The 17,168-nt window shown below is 44.7% G+C and overlaps 2 protein-coding genes across 5 annotated transcripts in view; one reads left to right on the top strand and one right to left on the bottom strand.

Moving 5' to 3' along the window:
* Positions 1 to 399: 399 nt before the first annotated feature.
* Positions 400 to 5,327, top strand: LOC143298359 (UPF0389 protein CG9231-like). Its single transcript, XM_076611254.1, has 3 exons — positions 400 to 647; positions 3,018 to 3,105; positions 4,213 to 5,327. The coding sequence occupies exons 1-3, from the start codon at positions 515 to 517 to the stop codon at positions 4,397 to 4,399; spliced, it is 408 nt and encodes a 135-aa protein (XP_076467369.1). The 5' UTR covers positions 400 to 514; the 3' UTR covers positions 4,400 to 5,327.
* The window catches only part of LOC143298356 (GDP-fucose protein O-fucosyltransferase 3-like), a 32,026-nt gene continuing 20,107 nt past the window's right edge, over positions 5,250 to 17,168 (bottom strand). For all 4 annotated transcript variants that reach the window (XM_076611248.1, XM_076611251.1, XM_076611250.1 and 1 more), the window contains 3 exons: positions 16,623 to 16,830; positions 11,146 to 11,329; positions 5,250 to 9,197 (listed from right to left, as the gene is read on the bottom strand). In XM_076611248.1, coding sequence (XP_076467363.1) covers positions 8,676 to 9,197; positions 11,146 to 11,329; positions 16,623 to 16,830 — 914 coding nt within the window. In that variant the 3' untranslated portion in view covers positions 5,250 to 8,675. The remainder of the gene's footprint in view (positions 9,198 to 11,145; positions 11,330 to 16,622; positions 16,831 to 17,168) is intronic.

The following is a 17,168-nucleotide window of genomic DNA, read 5'->3' as shown; positions in this document are numbered from 1 at the left end:
GTACGCGAAAGTGTACGAGATGTTCACACAGTCTATAACGCTACAAGATGGCCGTGCAAGAAGACAGCGACTGAACAGGAAATTTGGCAACTGAAAATGCTTCAGAGCATAAATCCATGGTTGGGTCGCTCCAAAACGCAGGAGAACTGTATGAACATGTCCCGAAATGAAAAATACCAGAATGGGGAATTTCAAACACTGTCTTACACAGCAATTGTTATAACGTGGGAAATCCCCGTTCTAAGGAAACGTCTATAAAAGTCCTTCGAAAAAAAAACAACTTACCTTTCGGTTTCGTTTCTGCTTGATGGGAAAAAAACGTCAGCTTGACGGGAGATAACTCTTCTAGCCAAAATATTGTCCAATCAAATAGACTCTTACTTCAACCAATCAAATATAGTGAAAAAAAATTTACACAGTGTCCGTGAAGAAGTCCAATCTTTTCAGTTCTTCAAAGGTCACCATTCACAAACGGTTGTTGTGATTTATCTGGACAGCGAACCGTCATTTAATCATGTTCAGGTGTATATCTGCTGTTTGTCGAATAAATTCAGGTTTGATCTTTAGACAATCTGAACTTCAATGTGGAGCATTCTGTGCACGTCATTTGAGTGTGTCGTCTGCTAAGCATGGATCAGCTGGAGAAGGTAGGCCTTGGCTGTGTTTCAGGCTGAAGTATTCTTTCAGATAAAAGTTCGTGCATGACTGTAATGGACATGGAACCTGTACTGACATCTATGTGCTAAATTTGCTTGACATACATCATTTACGAGCTTGGTTTTGATGAACGTGCACAACAGACAATGTGTGCGCATGCGTGTGAACTGAGCTTGGTCAGGTTTTAGTTCGTGAAGCTTAGCACGACTGATGTTTTGATAAATGTTTGACAGCGGTATTCTGTCATGTATAATCTGCAGATAAGCGATAAAATGCTGAATCTATATCATTGATCACACAATAGGAGTAAAGTGAACAGGTTCTCCTCCCAACATGAAATCAGTAAACGTCTACCACTTTCGTTTTCTTTCTACCTTTTCGCACATGCTCAGGATCAATATGCTGATCATTGTTGACATATTAAAAATATCCACTATTTTCCCCCTCAAGACGGAATGAGTGGTGTTTAGTACATGGCGTGAACGTTCACTCTGCCAGTCACCCAGAGGAGTGGAGGGGAAGAAATGTAGATAAAGCCTTTTAATTTAAAAAAAAATCCCATTCAAGTTGTGCTGAGGCCCAAACATTACTGCACCGTTATAATAATAAACAAAACACACAAAAACACAACTACATATGCATATAAACAGAAGAAAAGTTTTAAGACTAAGGAAATAATCATTCAACATGGTCACCATGGAGATGAATGTGCTGCCACAAGGAGCTAAGTCCAGCAGTTTCCTCCAGGATTAGTTAGTTCATGCAGCATACTCTGTGTTCAGGGTTATGTTGTCAGATGCCATTGAATTCATCAACCTGAAGGGTGGGTGGGACAGGATCTTTTGGGTTGCTGCTTCAGTCAAGGGCATTTCACTGCAAGGTCACTGTTACATTTTGGAGAGTTTTTACTTTTCAATCCAACTGATTTAATATTTGATTCCAATGGAAAAAAAAATCAAATAAAAGAAAATCATGTAAATGCTTGATTCGTCTTTCTGCCATTCACTTATGAAAGTGTGATGAATGTGCTCATATTCATAACTCCACAGTACTTAAATTAATTAATCTATAAACTGACTTTCCAACTTGAACTACTGATCAGAATTTCTGACTTTGAAATGGAAAGTTTTTGAGGAATAAAAACATTTTGTGTGGTTTTCCACACCTGCCTTTGTCATGAATTTAAGTAAAAGTATTGTAAAGTTTTAAATCTTTATCACATGATTAGTTGATATGCCTCTTCAGTACACATCATGACATATTGAATTTTTTTTTTTTTAAGATAGATTTTATTTCAAATAAGCAGATGTGGTGTAGCGTATATAGTATATATGGAACAGTCCACACACTTTGACACCTTCTTGAAACTGAAACTTTGGGACAAATATACATGCCAGTTCTGGCTGATTAGTGCCAGGTAAAGAACTTATTCAGATTCCTTTAAAGTGAAAACAAAGTTAACCCAGAAATTTCAGACTGGATTTATCAGACTGTAAAATGCAAGTACTGTTTAGCACTGAAACTGGATTTCAGTAAAATTTTTACACTGATTCATTATATTGATTAGATATACATTTTAAAGGTGTTTTCAGATGAAAGAATGAAGATAGTGAAGGAACGCAGGTCAAACTGTAAATCACTTATAAGGGTCAGGACTGATATTGATGATGATGTGAACCACTTCAGTGTTTGCCATGGCCAGGGTTTTAGGTTTATGATGCGCTGCAGCAGGTTTATGGTATGTTGCAGTAGGTTTATAGTGTGTTGCAGCAAGGTTTATGATGTGTTACAGCAGGTTTATGGTGTGTTGTAGCAAGGTTTATATGCTGCAGCAGTTTATGGGATGTCGCAGCAAGGTTTATGGTGTGTCGCAGCAAGGTTTATGATGGGCCACAGCGGGTTTATGGTATGTTGCAGCAAGGTTTATTATGTGCTTCAGCAAGGTTATGGTATGTTGCAGCAAGGTTTATGTGCTGTGGCAGGTTTATGGCATGTTGCAGCAAGGTTTATTATGTGCTGCAGCAAGGTTATGGTGTGTTGCAGCAAGGTTTATGTGCTGTGGCAGGTTTGTGGTATGTTGCAGCAAGGTTTATGATGTGCTGCAGCAGGGTTATGGTATGTTGAAGCAAGGTTTATGTGCTGCAGCAGGGTTATGGTATGTTGCAGCTAGGTTTATGATGTGCTGCAGCATCAGAGGGTGAAGTGCTGACCATGTCCGGGATGGGAGTTCCTCATGAAGTTGTTCTTCAGAGTCTTTAGTGTGACCATGACCAGGTTTGCTATCAGGAATGACATTTGATGTTTTGTAGGATCAGACCATAACACTGCTGGCCAGGACTGATGGTGATGATGTGTTGCAGGCTTGCACCGGACATCAAACTTTGATAAAAAGATCTTGGTGTGGACCAAAATGTTCCCAACTATTGCTGATGTGCCTGACGAAGTAACGTGAGTGACACATACAGATAGTAGTGGATAGGAGTGTTTACCAAACAGTGATAATGAGGAGCTACTGCATCAATTTTCCTTTGTCATTACCTCTTACAGAAGCAGTCCAAATGAATTGTGCCATTCTAGATTATAGATGCCATCATGTGACCACTTTCCATACTTTCCTAGAATGGCAATCCCTGTTAGACATAAAATCAGTGGTGTGTGTCCATGTAAATCTGAATCAAATGTCCTGAGGGAGATAACATAATATAAATGATTGATTAAAATGGAACCTGATTACTTGTAATTAAAAACCTATTTAATAAATTGATTAATGACTGCAGTATAAGTATTGCCCTTTGATTTCTGAGCATGATGTACATAATGGATGAGTTCAGATTGTCAAGACAGAAATGCTTTCTGATTCAAACTAATATCAAATGAATATTACAGTGCAGTGTGTATCCCTTTTTTCCCATCTGTCCTGCCAGAGAGGAGTATTTAGATTTCAATGATTTGTGATAAATATAGACAGTAGCGAGTTATCACAAGACACAATGCAAGAACATGTAAGTGTGTGAGTGTGCAGTGGAGGTGGTGGAAGCTGCTGCAGGGACATCAGTGTGTGCAGTGGAGGTGGTGTTGACTGCTGTAGGGACATGTGTGTCAGTGTGCAGTGGAGTTGGTGTTGTAGGGACATGTGAGTGTGCAGTGGAGGTGGTGTTGACTGCTGTAGGGACATGCAAGTGTGTAGTGGAGGTGGTGTTGACTGCTGTAGGGACATGCAAGCGTGCAGTGGAGGTGGTTTTGGCTGTTGTAGGGACATGTGTGTCAGTGTGCAGTGGAGGTGGTGTTGACTGTTGGAGGGACATGTGTGTCAGTGTGCAGTGGAGGTGGTGTTGACTGCTGTAGGGACATATGTGTCAGTGTGCAGTGGAGGTGGTGTTGACTGCTGTAGGGACATGTGTGTCAGTGTGCAGTGGAGGTGGTGTTGACTGCTGTAGGGACATGTGTGTCAGTGTGCAGTGGAGGTGGTGTTGACTGCTGTAGGGACATGTGTGTCAGTGCACAGTGGAGGTGGTGTTGGCCGTTGCAGAGATATGTAAGTGTTGGCTGTTGTAGGGAGGTCAAGATGAAGAAGGCCAAGGACGTGTTTCGGATCCGAGCCAACATCATGATGGCGCTGACCACAGTGGGGCTGTGTGTGCTGTACATCTGGTCAGGGAGACGCGCTGTGGAGCGAGGGGAGAACATTCACACGGTGAACCGGGACCGCCACTTTGAGTTCAGCAAAAAGAGCGAGAGTTAGAATCTGTCAAGTGACGGTTCTCTGCACTGAAACCAGCTGGCTTCATGTCCGAGCCAAAAGACATTGTGATGATTGTACCTTTTACTTTCTTTCACAGTATTTTGTTAGGTTAGTTTTGATGTGTCAAACGCAAGATTACTTTGATCTGTTTTGTTGCAGACTTGTACTGAGAGAATGAATTTTATATACTAGACCTGGTATTTCGGTTTTTGTACCTGTGTGTTAAAGAAGCATGCAACAATCTGAACCAAGCAGAGGGTTTTTCTACCTAGCTTAGCGGCTTGGGATGTAGGGGAAGTGGTTGTTTATCCCCCAACAAGGAAGATGCCCTCAAACTACAAGGAAGGCAATCCCTGACATGGACAGATGATAGAGCAGTTGGCGTTTCCCTTCTTCCACTCACTTCACTCTCCCTCCCCTGCTGTTTGCCCTTCAGTGTGCATGCTAATTGTATCAGCCATGGTGTGCTTCCTAAGGCTTCAACAATGCCTTCAAATTCATGTTTTATCAATGAATCGAGTTCAAACTCTTGTCCACACTCCCAAATGTATGCACATGCGCATAATCAAACATGCACACACACACAACTTATGCTTATTCTCTTTTTTTTAAGGACTGTGATTTATTTTTTTGAAATTCATTGTGAATATACAAATTCAGCCAGTTTAAACAGTGCCTTTCTGCACTGGGGGCTGGTTTTGGAAATATTATCTTGCTCTTCAGTCTACATACTGTTTGCAGGTTATACATTTATTGATATATTTAGAGCAGAATTGATCACAAGACTTGATGGGGATGTTTTTCTAACATAAGTCTTGATTTATATCAAAGTAAAACTACAGAATGCATCTTGTTTTGCAAGTGAAATACTGGTGTATTCAGTTTGTGATGAATGAAGTTGATTAAACAATCCTGAGTTTACCAACCAGTTACGGATCAACAATGTTTGTCAGTGTGACAGTATCGGTTTTCTTTGTTTGATTTGTTACTTTCTTGCGATATGAACATTTTATTGCCATATTAACATTTGCAAATGAGTTTGTAGTTCCTGTTTACTTCATTTACTCTTTTCTGTCACTCTTGGCCAGAAACTGAATAAATATATTTACACCACAATGTTTGCAACAGAAAATGATCCATCCTGTGTGTCAAACACACGCACATTTTTACACATGCATAATTTTATCTATTCAAATTGTAGATATGCACATGTGCACACACAAATACTCACAGCCAACACACTACCTACAAGCCAGTTAATCATACATACATGATACAAAATACATGCAACAAACACACACCTTTTAAATGTGACCTTGTCCACACAGTGCAAATAGTTGCACACACAACTTACCCATGTGATGAGTTTGCACACACAGGACTGTCACACAATAAAATGAAATCAGAAAGAGGACAACAGCATCCAGTAGTCAGTACTTTAAAGAGCACTCACACTGGTCAATAGTAAAGGGCAGTCACTTTAGTTGATAAAGGGCATGCACTGTGGTCAATGATGAAGGACTCTAATTTCGGTCAGTACTAAAGAGCTGTCACTTAGGAAATACTGAAGGGCAGTTACTTTTGTCAACAATAAAAGGCACATCTTGGGTTAATGATAAAAAGCAGTCACTTTGGTCAATAATAAAGGTCAGTCACTTTGGCTAATAACAGTCAGTCACTTTGGTCAGTGATAACGGTCAGTCACTTTGGTCAATAAAGACTGTCTCTTTGGCCAGTAATAAAGGTCAGTCACTTTGGTTAATAACAGTCAGTCACTTTGGTCAATGATAAAGGTCAGTCAGCTGGACAATAAAAGATTGTCACTTTGATCAATAATAAAGGTCAGTCATTTTGGTTAATAACAGTCACTTTGGCCAATGATAAAGGCCAGTCACTTTGGTCAATAAAAGACAGTCACTTTGGTCAATGATAAAGGTCAGTCACTTTGGTTAATAACAGTCAGTCACTTTGGTCAATGATAAAGGTCAGTCAGTTGGACAATAAAAGATTGTCACTTTGATCAATAATAAAGGTCAGTCACTTTGGTCAATAATAAAGGTCAGTCACTTTGGTCAATTAAAGAGTCACTTTAGTCAATGATAAAGGTCAGTCACTTTGGTCAATAAAAAAGTCACTTTGGTCAGTAATAAAGGTCAGTCACTTTGGTCAATAAAAGACAGTCACTTTGGTCAATGATAAAGATAAGTCACTTTGGTCAATTAAAGAGTCACTTTGGTCAATGATAAAGGTCAGTCATTTTGGTCAATAAAAGATGGTCACTTTGGTTCTATGATAAAGGTCAGTCACTTTGGTCAATAAAAAAAGTCACATTGGTCAATAATAAAGGTCAGTTACTTTGGTAAATAATAAAGGTCAGTCACTTTAGTCAATGATAAAGGTCTGTCATTTTGGTCAATAAAAGATGGTCACTTTGGTCAATGATAAAGGTCAGTCACTTTGGTCAATAAAAAAACCCAGTCACTTTGGTCAGTAATAAAAGTCAGTCACTTTGGTCAATAAAAGACGGTCACTTTGGTCAATAATAAAGGTCAGTCACGTTGGTCAATGATAAAGGTCAGTCACTTTGGTCAATTAGAGTCACTTTGGTCAATGATAAAGGTCAGTCATTTTGGTCAATAAAAGATGGTCACTTTAGTCAATGATAAAGGTCAGTCACTTTGGTCAATAAAAAAAAAAAGGTCAGTCACTTTGGTCAATAAAGACAGTCACTTTGGTCAATAATAAAGGTAAGTCACTTTGGTCAATGATAAAGGTCAGTCACTTTGGTCAATAAAAGTGTCACTTTGGTCAATGATAAAGGTCAGTCATTTTGGTCAATACTCTACACCTTCTCTAGCTTTCGGATTCCATGAACATTCACTTTTGCCCGATATTCCTTTCAATCACAATTTTGCATGCGCATGAATGACTAGTGTGAAAGCACTTTGATTTTTCTCTGTACAAGATTTAATGCTTTTTTATATTTTTATTATCATTATCAATTATTTAAACTTGTCTTACGTAACAAACATTTCTCTACACCGGCAGAGATTCAGTGCACTTTCAGTCAGTGTTCATGAACAGTGAAGTCTTTGTGCTTTCCTGTCCACTTTCCCCAACAACCAGTCATTTCTTGGAGCACCTTAACAAAGTGGTCTTCAAAATGATAGATGGATGATATTGTTTTGTTGTTGTTTTTTTCACATGCACCAGTTTTTCTCCACTAAAATATATTAAAAGTTTGTAGATCACTTAAGTGTCCAGTGAAAACCATCACAACATAAACAGTACTGCATGTAACCTTCAGTTTTCAGCAGCCTGTTGTTTGGAACATCCAAGGCAACCTGTGTTCCACTGTCTATCAATGTCTCCAGTCAAGCTCTTGGAGAATAGTCCATGCTAAGTATGGCACGTTGTGGTTCATATCCACTGGGGCTTCTGAGAACAGTCCCATTAGAAGAAAAGCAGACACCTTGAGTCTTCAGTCACTGCACCAAGGCCTCCAGGGTGTCTGCAGACATGTGCCATCGTTTGTCGACTTTGGTGGAACTCCTCAAGATCAGTAACTTCTGCGTTCACTCGTATGCACACGAGTGGGCTTTTACGTGTATGACCGTTTTTACCCCGCCATGTAGGCAGCCATACTCCGTTTTCGGGGGTGTGCATGCTGGGTATGTTCTTGTTTCCATAACCCACCGAACGCTGACATGGATTACAGGATCTTTAACGTGCGTATTTGATCTTCTGCTTGCATATACACACGAAGGGGGTTCAGGCACTAGCAGGTCTGCACATATGTTGACATGGGAGATCGTAAAAATCTCCACCCTTTACCCACCAGGCGCCGTCACCGTGATTCGAACCCAGGACCCTCAGATTGACAGTCCAACGCTTTAACCACTCGGCTATTGCGCCCGTCGATCAGCACAAATACTGCTGACACTTATGTCCAGCGAACAATGTTAGAACTACCAACACTTCTATTCAGTGATAATTTCAGAACTGCCAGTACTTCTGTTGAAGAAATAATGCCAACACTTCTGTTCAGTGACAATGTCAGAAATACTGCCGACACGTCTGTTGAGTGATTGTCAGAAATATTGCCGACACTTCTGTTCAGAGAGAATGTCAGAAACACTGCTGACACTTCTGTTAAGTGACAAGATCAGAAACATTGCTGACACTTCTGTTCAGTGACAATGTCAGAAACATTGCTGACACTTCTGTTCAGTGACAATGTCAGGAATACTTTCAACACTTCCGTTAAGTGAGGATTTCAGAAATACTGCTGACACTTCTGTTGAAAGTTGTCTTGAAGCTGCCACACCTTCTGGTCAAAAGCCTCCAAGGACAGACTGGACCCACTGTCGATCAAGGTCCTCATGAGGCAGGCGGTGGCCTTGGAGTGTTTCAGGGGGAAGTCCCAGTGTCCACTGACTTCAGCAAGGTAGTGACCTTCAGTATTGAACTTGCCTGGCTTGGGGCAGCCATAGTGGTCCTTGCTGGCCACAGACGGGGGGATGGGCCGACCTGCCTGACGTGCGGCAATGGCTTCGTGAAGCCGGTCACACAGCATGCACTGATAGTCGTCAACTATCTCTGACCGGTAGTGGGGCGTCGCCCATCGTTTCTCAAGGTGCTTCAGGAGGGCTGGGTTGGTGACTCCACTCTGTTTGAAGTGCAGCAGCTTGCTGTACTCTGCGTCGTGAGTGTCGTAGTACTGGATGGCCTGCGCTAGCTTCTCCACAGAAGGGAAGTCATCCACAACAAGGGCACAGTGGTTGCTGGGTAAAAACTCCTGTCAAACCACACACACCACACCGGGTAAAAACTCCTGTCAAACCACACACCACACAACTTGTAAAAACGCCTGTCAAACCACACACACCACACCGGGTAAAAACTCCTGTCAAACCACACACCACACAACTTGTAAAAACTACTGTCAAACCACACACCATCACAACTTGTAAAAACTCCTGTCAAACCACACACACCACACCGGGTAAAAACTCCTGTCAAAGCACACACCACACTGGGTAAAAACTGTCAAACCACACACACCACATGGGTAAAAACTCCTGTCAAAGCACACACAACACACTTGGTAAAAGCTCCTGTCAAACGACACACCACACTTCGTAAAAACTCTTGTCAAAGCACACACCAGACTGGGGTAAAAACTGTCAAACCACACACCACACTGGGTAAAAACTCCTGTCAGACCACACATCACACTGGGTAAAAACTGTCAAACCACACATCACACTGGGTAAAAACTCCTGTCAAAGCACACACCACACTGGGTAAAAACTCCTGTCAAAGCACACACAACATGGTCCACACATGTAGCGCTTGGCATAGCACCTGATGTGACTGTGTGGAGGTACAACATGGTCCAAACATGTAGCACATGACATAGCACCTGATATGACTGTGTGAAGGTACAACATAGTACACATGTAGCATATGACATAGCACCTGACATGACTGTGTGGAGGTACAACATGGTCCACACATATAGCACCTGACATAGCACCTGACATGACTGTGTGGAGGTACAACATGGTCCACACGTGTAGCACATGACATAGTACCTGATATGACTGTGTGGAGGTACAACATAGTACACATGTAGCATATGACATAGCACCTGACATGACTATGTGGAGGTACAACATGGTCCACACGTGTAGCAAATGACATAGCACCTGATATGACTGTGTGGAGGTACAACATAGTACACGTGTAGCATATGACATAGCACCTGACATGACTGTGTGGAGGTACAACACGGTCCACACATATAGCACATGACATAGCACCTGACATGACTGTGTGGAGGTACAACATGGTCCACACATATAGCACATGACATAGCACCTGACATGACTGTGTGGAGGTACAACATGGTCCACACATATAGCACATGACAGAGCACCTGCCATGACTGTGTGGAGGTACAACATAGTCCACATGTGTAGCACATGACATAGCACCTGAGATGACTGTGTGGAGGTACAACATGGTCCACACATGTAGCACATGACATAGCACCTGATATGACTGTGTGGAGGTACAACATGGTCACCATGTGTAGCACATGACATAGCACCTGACATGACTGTGTGGAGGTACAACATGGTCCACACATATAGCACATGACATAACACCTGACATGACTGTGTGGAGGTACAACATGGTCCACACGTGTAGCATATGACATAGCACCTGAGATGACTGTGTGGAGGTACAACATGGTCCACACGTGTAGCACATGACATAGCCCCTGACATGACTGTGTGGAGGTACAACACGGTCCACACGTGTAGCACATGACATAGCACCTGACATGAGTGTGGAGGTACAACATGGTCCACACATGTAGCACATGACATAGCACCTGACATGAGTGTGGAGGTACAACATGGTCACCATGTGTAGCACATGACATAGCACCTGATATGACTGTGTAGAGGTACAACATGGTCCACACGTAGCACATGACATAGCACCTGATATGACTGTGTGGAGGTACAACATAGTCTACATGTGTAGCATATGACATAGCACCTGACATGACTGTGTGGAGGTACAACATGGTCCACACGTGTCGCACATGACATAGCACCTGACATGACTGTGTGGAGGTACAACATGGTCCACACGTGTAGCACATGACATAGCACCTGATATGACACTATACAAGCACTGTGAACGTGACGCAACACAGGCCAAGTCCCCACCTTGATGTCCGGAGCACCAAACACGATGGGCACCACTCCCAGCTGCAGAGGTCTCCACAGCTTCTCTGTGATGTAGCTGGGGCACACAGCGTTCTCGACAGCCACAGCAAACTTGTACGGAGCCAGGAAGCGGTAAAAGTCCTCCGACGTCATGGGAGACATGTTGTGTTGGAAAGACAGAGACCTGCCATCCAAACAGCCACAACTACATCAGCAACGTGAACAGTGTATGCTGTTGTTCTGTTTCTTGCTGCATAGTGGTGGTAGTGTGCTTGTGTTGCGGCTGCAAATGTGTTGGGTTACGCTGCTTAGCTTAGCAGTTGTGGTGCAGCGTTTATGGATTTGTCTGAATGCAGTGATGCCTCCTTGAGTAACTGAACTAAACTTGAACTATTACAGTAGAGACTTAAGAAGAATCATTCAGTGTCAACTCTGAACATTACCTGTTCAGTATTACACCATAAATAAAACATCATTCAGTGTCAATACTGTACATTACTTGTTACACCGTGAGTGAAACATCTTACAGTGTCAACACTGTACATTACTTGTTACACCGTGAGTGAAACATCTTACAGTGTCAACACTGTACATTACTTGTTACACCGTGAGTGAAACATCTTACAGTGTCAACACTGTACATTACTTGTTACACCGTGAGTGAAACATCTTAAAGTGTCAACACTGTATATTACTTGTTACACCGTGAGTGAAACATCTTAGAGTCAACACTGTACATTACTTGTTACACTGTGAGTGAAACATACAGTGTCAACACTGTACATTACTTGTTACACCATGAGTGAAACATCTTACAGTGTCAACACCGTACATTACTTGTTACACCGTGAGTGAAACATCTTACAGTGTCAACACTGTACATTACTGGTTACACCGTGAGTGAAACCTCTTAAAGTGTCAACACTGTACGTTACTTGTTACACCGTGAGTGAAACCTCTTAAAGTGTCAACACTGTACATTACTTATTACACTGTGAGTGAAACATCTTACAGTGTCTACACTGTACATTACTTGTTACACCGTGAGTGAAACATCTTACAGTGTCAACACTGTACATTACTCGTTACACTGTGAGTGAAACATCTTACAGTGTCAACACTGTACATTACTCGTTACACCGTGAGTGAAACATACAGTGTCAACACTGTACATTACTTGTTACACTGTGAGTGAAACATCTTACAGTGTCAACACTGTACATTACATGTTACACCGTGAGTGAAACATCTTACAGTGTCAACACTGTACATTACTTGTTATACCATGAGTGAAACCTCTTAAAGTGTCAACACTGCACATTACTTGTTACACCGTGAGTGAAACATCTTACAGTGTCGACACTGTACATTACTTGTTACACTGTGAGTGAAACATCATACAGTGTCAACACTGTATATTACGTGCTACACCATGAATGAAGCATCATACAGTGTCAACACTGTACATGAACTGAATTTCATATCACTCTATCATCAGTGAAACATTAGCCGTGTATGTTACATCAGTCTTGCTATCACACTGCACAGTCCATACAGGACAGTGCTCTGCATGTGTGTGTGTGTGTGTGTGTGTGTGTGTGCTGAAATGAGTACACGCCTTAGTGTCTGACTCGCTCTACAGTGAACAAATAAAGCAAAGGGAAAAATCCACCAACTGGCAGCAGTGTACCATCATGCCCCCCCACCCTTGTTGATAAAGTGTTTTGTACAGGTGACAGGTGGGATGCACACAGTTTAGCTGGACACAAGCTATACAGGTGGTGATAAAGTGTTTTATGCAGGTGATAGGTGGGCTGCACACTCGTGGCAGTATCTGCATCTGTGGGACTGTGAGCGTCAGTAGGCGAGAGAGTGGGGAAGGGACTGCACAACTCCTCCTCACTAAAAAAAAGTCACCTGTGCTGGTCAGGCAACCAGGCTAATGTTGGAACGACAAGCTAGCCCTTCGACACCCAGCTTTCCCAAGACCTGCGGCGATGGAGAAGTGGTAACGGGGACAGGCAGAGGATGCTGCTGGCAGTTCCTAGTCACGACTCTGCACATAGGCGGCTGTGGGGTGATGGTCGTCCACCGTAGACTGGGGCAGATGCGGCGCCCATATCCTCCCACAGTGTCAGAGCAGCCCTTTTTAGGGACAGCACTGCTCTCCCCACATGGGGAAGGGGAGATAAAAGGATCCCCAAACAAAACCTGCCTCACCTAGTACCTAGTAGGAAACCGCACCTACTTGGACATCCAACAATAGCAGTCGAAAACAACAAAAGAAAAGAACCAGGAGTCATGCCCTGACTCTGGGTGCCTGGAATTTTCACACCCTCTTAGAGACGACAGACCAGAAAGACGCACAGCACTCATTGCTAGAATGCTTGATCGCTACCAGGTGGACATAGCAGCCCTGAGCAAAACCAGGTTTGCGGGTGAAACCCAGCTGGAGGAAGTTGGAGGGGGCTACACCTTCTACTGCACTGGGAAGCCAGATGGCACCCCAAGAACCTCAGGCATGGGCTGAACCAAACTTGCACGCCAGCTTGACAGCCTTTCACCTGGGATAAACGACAGGTTGATGATCCTGCGTCTGAAGCTGTCCAAGGATCGCTTCGCCACAGTCATCAGCTGCTATGCCCCGACGATGACCAACCCTGATGACATCAAAGAAGCTTTCTACGAGGAGCTCAGCCGCACAGAAAGGACAGGCTGATCATCCTTGGGGATTTCAATGCCCGCGTCGGCGTGGACTTCTCCTCGTGGCCAGAAGTCCTAGGACAGCATGGCACTGGCAAGTGCAACTCCAACGGACTGCTTTTGCTCTCGCTCTGTGCGCAGCATGGACTGACCATCACCAACACCCTCTTCCAACAAGCGGACAAGTACAAGAACACATGGATGCACCCCCGCTCCAAGCAATGGCACATGCTGGACTGTGTGATTGTCCAGCAGAGGGACAGAGGTGATGTTTCCACTACATGCTGCATGAGAGGAGCAGTCTGTTGGTCGGACCATCGCCTGGTACACAGCAACATGAACATCAGACTTGCATGCAAGCTCCAACCAGCCAGGCAGAAACCCCCTAGGAAGCTGAACATCCACCGCCTCCCTATCACCAAGGACGTGCTGCAGCAGCAAATCCAAGTAGCTCTCCAAGAAATTCCTGCATCGACTGATGCAGAAGAGGTATGGAGCACCTTTAGAGATGCTGTGTACACAGCAGCAGCTGACACATTCGGCTTTGTACAGAGGAGCCACAGAGACTGGTTTGACGAGAACGACTCTGGAATCTCCAAGCTCCTGAACACACTGCATATACCGCATCAGGATCACATTTCCAATAAAGACTGCCAGAGGAAGGAGAACCAGTTCTTGCAAACCAAGCAACTCGTACAGAAGAGGTTGCGTGAGATGAAGAACACCTGGTGGGATAGAAAGTCCGAAGAGCTTCAGTCCGCTGCTGATGCTCACGACATGAAGACCTTCCATGATGGTCTCTGAGCTGTGTATGGGCCGAGAGTCACAGGATCAACCCCTGTCCGAGCCTCGGACCAGACCACCCTCCTGACAGACAAGAAAGACATTCTTGCCTGCTGGGCAGAGCACTTCAACACCCTCCTCAACAGGGACTCGTCCGTATCTGACGAGGCAATTGCAGCCCTCCCACAGCTACCAGTCAATGACTTGCTAGCTGCCCCTCCCACCAAGGTCGAGACCCAGAAGGCCCTGAAGCTGACAACGTCAGGAAAAGCACCAGGAGCGGATGGAATCCGGGCTGACATCTACAAGTATGGAGGCGAGGTGCTGACAGACAAGCTGACTGCCCTGTTCCAGTCTATCTGGGAGAGAGGGGAGGTCCCCCAGGATTTCAAGGATGCTTCTATTGTCCACATTTACAAACGGAAGGGAGACAAAACATCCTGCGATAACCACCGTGGAATCTCTCTCCTCTGCACTGCCGGCAAGATCTTCGCCCGCATCATACTGAACAGACTGGTTGACCATGTCTCCAACACAGTCATCCCTGAAGCACAGTGCGGCTTCCGCTCAGGCAGGGGAACATGTGACATGGTGTTTGCTGTACGCCAGATGCAAGAGAAGTGCCGTGAGCAGAACAAGGAGCTCCACATGGTCTTTGTAGACCTGACTAAGGCCTTTGACACGGTGAACCGCCATGGTCTGTGGAAGATCCTCCTAAAGTTCGGCTGCCCAGAGAGCCTGATCCAGCTAATTGTGTCTTTCCACAATGGCATGCAAGCGAGAGTACAGGAAAACACTGATATGTCGGATCCATTCCCTGTGGTAAATGGAGTGAAGTAGGGCTGCGTCTTGGCACCCACACTGTTCTCCATTCTCTTCTCTGCCATGCTGATTGACGCCTTCAAAGACTGTGACTGGGGCATCTACATTCAGTTTCGCACAGATGGCAAACTTTTCAACTTGCGGCGACTCCATGCCAGGTCCAGGGTGTTTGAGGCACTGATGAGAGAGTTCCTCTTCGCTGATGACTGTGCGCTTGCTGCACACACCCATGAGGACATGCAGTTCATTATGGACAGGTTTTCAACCTCCTGCAGGCGCTTTGGACTCACTATCAGCATCAGCAAGACCGAGTTCATGTACCAACCGGCTAGCTCACAGAACGCCAGTGCCTCCCCCCCCCCCCCCACACCTGCAATCAAGATCAATGACACAGAGATCAAGTCAGTTGACAAGTTTTGCTACCTGGGCAGCCTATGCAGCAACGGTACCCTTGATGCAGAAGTGACGCTGCGCATCGCCAAGGCCAGCTCCGCCTTTGGCAGACTCAACAGGCTGTGGAACAACAAAGGCATCAGGCTCAGCACCAAGATAAAAATCTACAGAGCTGTTGTGCTGACCACCTTGTACTGCTGTGAAACATGGACGACGTATCGCCGTCACATTCAACAACTTGAGCAATTTCACCAGAGATGCCTACGAAAGATCCTCAGCATAAAGTGGCAAGACAGGGTCTCCAACCTCCAGGTCCTAAAGAGGAGCGGCCTGCCCAGCATCGAAAGCCTGCTGATCCAGTGCCAGCTACACTGGACAGGACACATTGTCCGCATGACAGACAGCAGGATCCCGAAGATGCTTTTGTATGGCCAGCTGAAGGAAGGCCACCGTGAACTTGGAAGACCCTGCAAGCACTTCAAGGACACCTTGAAGACAAACCTCAAAGCCTGTGACATAGACATCGCTTCCTGGGAAACTGATGGCCTTGACCATTAAGGAGAAGCGTGAGCGAAGGAAGCAGGGCTCAACTTCTGGAGACGTTTTCCCTTGCAACACCTGTGGGAAGTGCTGCGCATCCAGAATCGGACTCTTCTCCCATATGAGGACACACACTGACAGATAAGCCTGCCTGCCTACTCATCCGTCGGACCGACGGGAGACTCCATCATCACACAGTTTAGCTGGACAGCCTGCTAAAGACAAGGGAAACCTACCTGTTGGGGAAGTCTCTGTTGTGCAGACAGGGTCCATAGCTGTCCACAGCCACGTATCGCTGCAGCACGGTGACCAGCTGGTCGCGGTCACTGGGCACACGGCAGTCACTCTGCACGTACACCACTGGAGCCAGGTCCTGGGTCCGCCTGACTTCCGACTTAGTCTGCACCGGCACCGTGTATCTGTCACTGGTCAGGTCACGTACATCTGGGGGGGGACAGGGGCAGCGAAGGTGTGAGTCAGTTCAGCACAGAGACTGGAGGTGTTGGTTGTGCCAAAAGCAAGGTGGCATGACTGGAGGGCACAACAGCTGAGTGGTGGAAGCGCTGGAATTTCAATCTAAGGGTCGTGGGTTTGAATCTTGGTAATGGCGCCTGGCAGGTAAAAGGTGGAGATTTTTCAAATTTTCTAGGTTAACATATGAGCAGACCTGCTAGTGCCTGAATCCCCTTCATGTGTACATGCATGCAGAGGATCAAATACGCGCGTTAAAAATCCTGTCATCCATGTCAGCGTTCGGTGGGTTATGCACACCCCTAAACGGA

The sequence above is a fragment of the Babylonia areolata genome, chromosome 23, assembly GCF_041734735.1.
Source record: "Babylonia areolata isolate BAREFJ2019XMU chromosome 23, ASM4173473v1, whole genome shotgun sequence".
In the NCBI taxonomy this organism is placed as follows: domain Eukaryota; kingdom Metazoa; phylum Mollusca; class Gastropoda; order Neogastropoda; family Buccinidae; genus Babylonia; species Babylonia areolata.
The sequence above is the reverse complement of the archived record's forward strand: the minus strand, read 5'-3'. Positions and strand labels throughout refer to the sequence as shown.

What these genes read in the sequence shown, in the direction of transcription:
- LOC143298359 (XM_076611254.1), top strand. Translation starts at nt 515, where the DNA reads ATGTTCAGGTGTATATCTGCTGTTTGTCGAATAAATTCAGGTTTGATC. An exon ending in GCATGGATCAGCTGGAGAAG is followed by an intron (nt 648 to 3,017) that starts GTAGGCCTTGGC and finishes GATGTGTTGCAG; the next exon opens with GCTTGCACCGGACATCAAAC. An exon ending in GATGTGCCTGACGAAGTAAC is followed by an intron (nt 3,106 to 4,212) that starts GTGAGTGACACA and finishes TGGCTGTTGTAG; the next exon opens with GGAGGTCAAGATGAAGAAGG.